The 9153-nt window shown below is 49.7% G+C and overlaps 1 protein-coding gene across 1 annotated transcript; it reads left to right on the top strand.

Moving 5' to 3' along the window:
- The first annotated feature begins 5032 nt into the window (after positions 1-5032).
- Positions 5033-8650, top strand: LOC116967584 (tubulin alpha chain-like). The gene is made up of 5 exons (XM_033014199.1): positions 5033-5065; positions 5845-6067; positions 6199-6347; positions 6601-7281; positions 8354-8650. The coding sequence occupies exons 1-5, from the start codon at positions 5033-5035 to the stop codon at positions 8648-8650; spliced, it is 1383 nt and encodes a 460-aa protein (XP_032870090.1).
- The last annotated feature ends 503 nt before the right edge of the window (positions 8651-9153 follow it).

Below are 9153 nucleotides of genomic sequence, written 5' to 3'. Positions count from 1 at the left end.
ATGACAATAAACGTATTCATTCATTCATTCATTCATTCATTCATTCATTCATTCATTCATTCATTCATTCATTCATTCATTCATTCATTCATTCATTCACTCATTCAAAAGATTTCCCCCTTATCCATAAACTGTATGACCCCTTGTTCTGGACTTCCCCAACATCGGGAACAATCTTCCTGCATCTACCCTGTCCAACCCCTTAAGAATTTTGTAAGTTTCTGTAAGATCCCCCATCAATCTTCTAAATTCTAGCGAGTACAAGCCGAGTCTATCCAGTCTTTCTTCATATGAAAGTCCTGACATCCCAGGAATCAGTCTGGTGAACCTTCTCTGTACTCCCTCTATGGCAAGAATGTATTTCCCCAGATTAGGAGACCAAAACTGTACGCAATACTCCAGGTGTGGTCTCACCAAGACCCTGTACAACTGCAGTAGAACCTCCCTGCCCGTATACTAAAATTATTTTGCTGTGAATGCTAACATACCATTCGCTTTCTTCACTGCCTGCTGCACCTGCATGCCTACTTTCAATGACTGGTGTACCATGACACCCAGGTCTCGTTGCATCTCCCCTTTTCCGAATGGGGACAGGTGTTGTATCACATGCGGTTATTGGGGAAGAACCTGGGGAGGGGTTGGGTCGGAAGGGATGGATTAACCAGGGAGTTGCGGTCTCTGCGGAAAGTGGAAGAGGGTGGAGATAGGAAGTTGTGACTAGTGTTGGGTTGGCGAAAATGTCGGAGGATAATGTGTTGTATGTGACGGCTGGTGGGGTGAAAGGTAAGAACTAGGGAGAATCTGCTCTCTGTTGCGACTATGGGGGAGGGGAAGCAAGAGCGGATCTGCGGGGGAACGAGGAGAAACGACAGGGCCATATATATGATGGGAGAGGGGTTACCCCGGTTCCCTAAGAATGATCGCATCTCGAATGTCCTGGTATGGAACACTTCAGCGTGAGGCGCAGAATCGACGTAGACGGAGGAGTTTGGATTAGAGGATGGAGTATTTGCAGCAAGCAGTGTGGGAAGAGGTGTAGTGGAGATAGTTGTGGGAGTCAGTGCGTTGATAACAAACTGGGCGCGAGTAATTTGGGAGCTGCTGTTCTTGAATAAGTCCCTATCATAACTGTGGTGGTCGTTTACAGACCAGCTGATTGGAACTCATACCGGCGTGAAGCATACAGGGAATTGGTCTCCACTGCCTTCTGAGGCAGATAATTCCACAAATTCACAACCCTCTATGTGAAAACGTTTTTCCTCATCTCCGTTCTAAATGGACTTACCCCTTATTCTTAAACTGTGCCCCTTGCTTCTGGACTCCCCCAACATCGGGAACATGTTTCCTGCGTCTAATCATATATATTTCAATAAGACCCCCCTCTCGCCCTTCTAAATCCCAGAGTATACAAGCTCAGCCGCTGCATTCTGTCAACATATGACAGTCCCGCCAACCCTGGAATTAACCTCGTGAACCGACGCTGGGCCTCCTCAATAGCAAGAATGTCCTTCCACAAATTTGGAGACCAAAACTGCACACGATACGCCAGGTGTGGTCTCACTAGGGCCCTGTACAACTGCTGAAGGACATGTTTGCTCCTCTACTCAACTCCTCTTGTTATGAAGGCCAACAGGCCATTCGCTTTCTGCACTGCCTGCCCATGTTAGACTTTCGAAAACGTAAAACCTTATATTCTTTCTGCATTAAATTCCATCAAACATTCCTCAGTCTACTTGACTAATTGATCAGGATCCTGCTGCAATTTTTCACAACCATCTTCACTGCCTGCCTAACCAACCATCTTTGTATCATCTGCAAACTTGCTAATCTTGCCGTGTTTCTTCCCATCCAAATCGTGGATGTAGATGACAAAACAGTAACGGGCCCAGCACCGAACCATGAGGCACACCACTAGTCATAGTCCTCCAGTCCGAGAAGCAACCTTCCAGCATCACCCTCTGCTTCCTTCCAAGAACGCTATTGTCTTTCCATTCAGCTATCTCCCCTTGGATCCCATGCGATCTAACGTTCCAGAGCAACCTACCATGATGAATCTTGTCGAATGCTTTACTGCAGTCAGCATATACAACATCTACTGCACTGCCCTCATCGACTTTTTTGGTCACGTCATAAAAAAAACAGATTTGTGAGACACGACCTGCCACCAACAAAACCATGCCGACTATCTCTAATCATCCCTTGTCCGTGTAAAACTGCAGTTGTACAGGGTCTTGGTGAGACCACACCTGGAGTTGCAGTTGTACAGGGTCTTGGTGAGACCACACCTGGAGTTGGAGTTGTACAGGGTCTTGGTGAGACCACACCTGGAGTATTGCGTATAGTTTTCGTCTCCTAATCTGCGAAAATACATTCTTGCCATAGAGGGAGCACAGAGAAGGTTCACCAGACTGATTCCTGGGATGTCAGGACTTTCATATGAAGAAAGACTCGGCTTGTACTCGCTAGAATTTAGAAGATTGAGGGGGGTTCTTATACAAATTTACAAAATTCTTAAGGGATTGGACAGGCTAGATGCAGGAAGATTGTTCCCGATGTTGGGGAAGTCCAGAACAAGGGGTCACATAGTTTAAGGATCAAGGGGAAATCTTTAAGGACCGAGATGAGAAAAAAAATATTCCCACAGAGAGTGTTGAATCTGTGGAATTCTCTGCCACAGAAGGTAGTTGAGGCCAGTTCATTGTATATATTCATGAGGGAGTTAGATGTGGCCGTTGTGGCTAAATGGATCAGGGGGTATGGAGAGAAGGCAGTTACAGGCTGCTGAGATGGATGATCAGCCACGATCCTATTGATGGCGGTGCAGGCTCGAAGGGCCAAATGGCCAACTCCTGCACCTATTTTCTATGTTTCTATGTTTCTATGTTTCTAAATGCCTGTATTTCATATCCCTCAGAATATTCTCTAGTAACTTTCCAACTACAGATCTTAATCTCACTGGCCTATAATTCCCAGCATTTTCCCTGCAGCCCTTCTTGAAAGAAAGACACAACATTCACCAACCTACAGTCTCCCAGCACCTGTCCTGAATATGAAGCCGACTCGAAAATATCAACCAAAGCTTCCGCAATTTCCTCTCTGGGTTCCGTAAATGTGGTCGGAATAATATCTGACCAGGCCATGGAGATTTATCTCCCTTCATACCCGATAGTACCTTCAGCGCCACCTCGACCGGAACACTGACTGCTCTCAAGATACTTCCATTGACTGCCCCTAGTTCCTCCGTTCTCCTGCCTGTCTCCCCGGTAAATACAGAGGAGAAATACTCATTGAGGTTCTTGTCCGTCTCCCGTGGCTCCACACAGAGTTGACTGCTTTGATTCCTGCGGGGTACAAATCTCTGTCTCTCTCTCTGGTTACTCTTTCCCCTCCTCGTGTATTAGGCAGCAAATCCACCACTACGCCGCTGTGCCGACTATTTCAAAATGTTTTTCCTTACAGAATCATAGTCATAGATTGATACAGTGTGGAAACAGGTCCTTCGGCCCAACTTGCCAACACCGGCTACACTAGTCCCACCTGCCTGCGCTTGGTCCATATCCCTGTAAACCTGTCCTATCCGTTTCTGTTACCAACTGTTTTTCAATCTTTGGGATAGTCCCAGCCTCCTCTGGCAGCTTGGTCCATACACCCACTACGCTTTGTGTGAAAAGGTTACTCCCCAGATTCCTATTCAATCTATTCCCCTTCACCTTGAACCTATGTCCTCTGGTCTTCTATTCCCCTACTCTGGGCAAGAGATTTTGTGTATGAACCCCATCTATTCCTCTCATGATTTTACACAGCTCTATAATATCACCCCTCATCATCCTGCGCTCCAAGGAATAGAGACCCAGCCTACTCAACCTCTCCATATAGATCAGACCTTCTAGTCCTGGCAGAATCCTCGTAAATCTACTCTGAACCCTTTCAAGCACGACAATATCTTCCCTATACACGGTGCCCAGAAGTACACACAATATTCTAAATGCGATCTCACCAACGTCATATACAACTGCAACATGACCTCCCAACTTCTATACTCAGTACTTGGACACATTACAAATGTGGCAGCGTCGGCGGCCGATATAGCCACAGCATTTCACCCTGTCTGTGCCGCCAGGCTATATGACTGAAGCAGAGAAATGAAAAGGAGATGACGGTCACCATGCTGCATTGTGCCACAGGCCCAGAAATAGACCACGGGAATTAGAAGATCAAGCACTGCCCGTTTGTAACTTCTCACCAAAATCCTCAAACACAACTGCCCTGACAGACCCATTGTTCCTGCCTGCTCCTGTCCCACGGGAATGATTTCCACCTACCTCGAATCCATCCTACCTTCCCTGGTCCAATCTTTCCCGACCTATGAAAATAGGTGCAGGAGTAGAGGCCATTCGGCCCTTGAGCCTGCACCGCCATTCAATATGATCATGGCTGATCATCCAACTCAGTATCCTGTACTTGCCTTCTCTCCATACCCCCTGATCCCTTTAGCCACAAGGGCCACATCTAACTCACTCTTTAATATAGCCAATCAACTGGCCTCAACTATCTTCTGTGGCAGAGAATTCCACAGATAAACCCCTCTCTGTGTGAAAAATGTTTTTCTCATCTCGTTCCTAAAAGAGTTCCCCCTTATCCTTAAACTGTGTGTGGCCCCTTGTTCTGGACTTCCCCAACATCGGGAACAATCATCCTGCATTTTGTAAGTTTCTATTAGATCCCCCCTCTCAATCTTCTAAATTCTTGCGAGTACAAGCCGAATCTTTCTTCATATGAAAGGCCTGACATCCCAGGAATCAGTCTGGTGAACATTCTCTGTACTCCCTCTATGGCAAGAATGTATTTTCTCAGATTAGGAGACGAAAACTGTACGCAATACTCCAGGTGTGGTCTCACCAAGACCCTGTACAACTGCAGTAGAACCTCCCTGCTCCTATACTCAAATCCTTTTGCTATGAATGCTAACATACCATTCGCTTTATTCACTGCCTGCTGCACCTGCATGCCTACTTTCAATGACTGGTGCACCATGACACCCAGGTCTCGTTGCATTATGACACTGGTGAGCTGGTTCATGTACGAATGGTTTATTTCATTGGGTGAGGAAGTGTAATAGGTGGCGCTACGTTTCACTTGGGGGCATTGGGTCAGACCGCTGTATTTCTAGCGGCAAGTGATGGATTGTAATCTGGCAGATGACAACGGGCAATGGATTGCGTCACTGAAGGTCCATCTTTCTACGTCACACACTGTGGATTATTCATCAATGAGCGCCTTGGAACCTTATGTGTTTGTTTCCTGTGGCAACCAAGGCCATTGTTCTCACTGACCAGTCAGCGCTCTTTCGGCCCAGCGCTAAAGTTCTATCCCCGGGGGCCGTATAAATACCGGAGCGGCGCCGCATTGCGTCACAGTCTCTGGAAACACGCGAGCGGAGCAACATGGTGAGCGCGCGGGAGGATGCCCGTGAGACGCGCGTGTTCCACCCGAGCGAGGGATCCACGGGGGAGGGGGGGGGAGGAGATTGGTGGACTGGTGTTCGAGACTCGACACGGGAAGGGGAGAGCGCACCCGGGGAATTGGGATCGTAGTGGCTGAATGGATCCGCTGAGCGGGAATGAGGCGACGGTGGGAGGGAAGGGCGCGGGGTACTCACGGGGCGGGGATTTGCCGGGAATTCGAGGGTTGCAAAAGGCGAATGCAGCGTGGTGTGTGCGCGAATTGTAGAGGTGGGTAGAACTGAGACGGTGCTCATATAGGGCGTGGGTCGGTGCGCGATCAACGCGCTTTGAGCCAGTCTAAGTAGAGTCCATCTCACCCCCTGTTTTCCCTCGCCAACAGCGCGAGTGTATTTCAATCCACATTGGCCAGGCTGGCGTCCAGATTGGCAACGCTTGCTGGGAGTTGTATTGCCTGGAGCACGGGATCCAGCCGGATGGACAGATGCCCACCGACTCGACCATCGGAGGCGGCGACGATTCGTTCAACACGTTCTTCAGCGAGACGGGGGCGGGCAAGCACGTACCAAGGGCCGTGTTCATCGACCTGGAGCCCACGGTGATCGGTAAGCTCGCGGGTGGGGGGTGGGGGTCCAGAGAATGTTGGGAGTTGTCTTAAACCCCTCCCGTGCGGGGATGGAGGAGTGTGCGCCGATGGTGAATTCACGCTTCTGTGTCCCCTCCCCTCCCCCTGCAGACGAGGTGCGGACCGGCACCTACCGCCAGCTCTTCCACCCCGAGCAGCTCATCACCGGCAAGGAGGACGCGGCCAATAACTACGCCCGGGGCCACTGCTCCATCGGCAAGGAGATCGTGGACCTGGTCCTGGATCGCATCCGGAAGCTGGTAGGTTGCTCAGCGAATGTGAATTCTTGTACAACGCTCCCCGTGCGTGCAGCGCCAATGTGTCCGGTTACACCGGTCCATTCCCGAGTACTGCGGCCACGATGCTCCCGGATTCCCATTGCTACCTCTCCCTTCATCACTGAGATACCCACCGCACTATCTCTCTCAGCGCCGGCTATAGAGAACAACATGACCGTTTCGCGTCGCCCCTTCCCTATCAAAAATTGATGCTTTGCCCCTTCTCCGCCCTCAGGCCGATCTGTGCACCGGACTCCAGGGGTTCCTCATCTTCCACAGTTTCGGCGGCGGCACCGGCTCGGGCTTCACCTCCCTCCTCATGGAGAGACTATCCGTGGACTACGGCAAGAAATCCAAGCTGGAGTTTTCCGTCTACCCGGCGCCGCAGATCTCCACCGCCGTGGTCGAGCCCTACAACGCGGTGCTGGTCACCCACTGCACCCTGGAGCACTCCGACTGCGCCTTCATGGTGGACAACGAGGCCATTTACGACGTGTGCCGGCGGAACCTGGACATCGAGCGCCCCACCTACACAAACCTCAACCGCCTGTTGGCGCAGATCGTGTCGTCCATCACCGCCTCGCTGCGCTTCGACGGCGCCCTCAACGTAGACCTGACTGAGTTCCAGACCAACCTGGTCCCCTACCCGCGCATCCACTTCCCACTCGTCACCTACGCTCCCATTATTTCGGCCGAGAAGGCATACCACGAGGAACTGTCCGTTCCACAACTGACCAACGCCTGCTTCGAGCCGGCCAACCAGATGGTGAAGTGCGACCCTCGCCAGGGCAAGTACATGTCGTGCTGCATGTTGTACCGCGGGGACGTGGTGCCCAAGGACGTCAACGCCTCCATCGCCACCATCAAGACCAAGCGCTCCATCCAGTTCGTGGACTGGTGTCCGACCGGGTTCAAGGTGAGTGTGACCAATTCATAGAAACATAGAAACAAAGAAAATAGGTGCAGGTGGAGGCCATTCTGCCCTTCTAGCCAGCACCGCCATTCATTGTGATCATGGCTGATCGTCCCCTATCAATAACCCGTGCCTGCCTTCTCCGCATATCCCTTGACTCCACTAGCCCCTAGAGCTCTATCTAACTCTCTCTTAAATCCATCCAGTGACTTGGCCTCCACTGCTCTCTGTGGCAGGGAATTCCACAAATTCACAACTCTCTGGGTGAAAAAGTTGTTTCTCACCTCAGTCTTAAATGACCTCCCCTTTATTCTAAGATTGCGTGTGGCCCCTGGTTCTGGACTCGCCCAACATTGGGAACATGTTTCCTGCATCTAGCTTGTCCTGTCCTTTTATAATTTTATATGTTCCTATTAGATCCGCCCCTCATCCTTCTCATCTCCAGTGAATACAAGCCTAGCCTTTTCAATCTTTCCTCATATGACAGTCCCGCCGTCCCAGGGATCAATCTCGTGAACCTACGCTGCACTGCCTCAATCACAAGGACGTCCTTCCCCAAATTAGGAGACCAAAACTGTACCCAATACTCCAGATGTGGTCTCACCAGAGCCCTGTACAACTGCAGAAGAACCTCTTTACTCCTATGCTGAAATCCTCTTGTTATGAAGGCCAACATTCCATTAGCATTCTTCACTGCATCTGAATGCATTCTGGAAGTTAGGTACATCTAGGAAATCCCAAAACATGTGGATACGTTTGGTTTTGGAGATTAAGGCCAGCCGCAGGCAAATGAGACGAGCCCAACATGTCAACTCTTCGGGCATGGACAAGGTGGTTGGAAGGGCATGTTTCCCAGCTGCACAGCTCCATACCTTCATGGCTCTAACACGCATATCGGAACTTGCGGCGTTGATGGCTGTCCAGAGAATACTTACAGCCTGAGATTTATTTTAGGGAATCGCAATGTTCTCCGAAACGATCTTTGGTTAAATTTTGGGCGCATATTAAAATGATAATGGATAATGTTTTTTTTGTAAGTAGTATTTATTATAAGAAGTTTTTCTTCCGGCCATAGGTGGGCATCAATTACCAGCCCCCGACTGTGGTGCCGGGGGGAGACCTGGCCAAGGTACAACGCGCCCTCTGCATGCTGAGCAACACCACCGCCATCTCCATGGCATGGTCCCGCCTCAACCTCAAGTTCGACAAGATGTACGCCAAGCGGGCCTTTGTCCACTGGTACGTGGGAGAGGGGCTGGAGGAAGGGGAGTTCCAGGACGCGCGGGAGGACATGGCGTCGCTGGAGAAGGACTACCAGGAGGTGGCCGTGGATTCCGCCGACTTGGAGAGACAGGGTGAAGAGGAAGAATAAGATGAATTAATTAGGAAGTTAAAAGTTTAAGTTTTATTTAATAGACTATATTGAAAGATATAACACTGATAATAATAAATTATTTTAATGAACAATTGTTTTGTCGATATATTGCAGAAGTCGGGTGAATGGAATATAATATTGTTGGGCAGAAACTGTGAGGGGGCGGGTTGGCAAAATAGAGAGAGAGAGGGAATTTCGGGGTGACTTGACTTTAGCGAAATCAATAATTATACCACTGTGCTTAATAGAAACATATAAACATAGAATATAGGTGCAGGAGTAGGCCATTCGGCCCTTCGAGCCTGCACCGCCATTCAATATGATCATGGCTGATCATCCAACTCAGTATCCCTCACCTGCCTTCTCTCCATACCCCCGACCCTTTTAGCCACAATGGCCACATCTAACTCCCTCTTAAATATAGCCAATGAACTGTGGCCTCGACTACATTCCGTGGCAGAGAATTCCAGAGATTCACCACTCTCTGTGTGAAAAATGTT

Source organism: Amblyraja radiata, chromosome 40 (genome assembly GCF_010909765.2).
Source record: "Amblyraja radiata isolate CabotCenter1 chromosome 40, sAmbRad1.1.pri, whole genome shotgun sequence".
NCBI classification, from domain to species: Eukaryota; Metazoa; Chordata; class Chondrichthyes; order Rajiformes; family Rajidae; genus Amblyraja; species Amblyraja radiata.
Note: the sequence above shows the minus strand (reverse complement) of the source record. Positions and strands in the feature narration are given on the sequence as shown.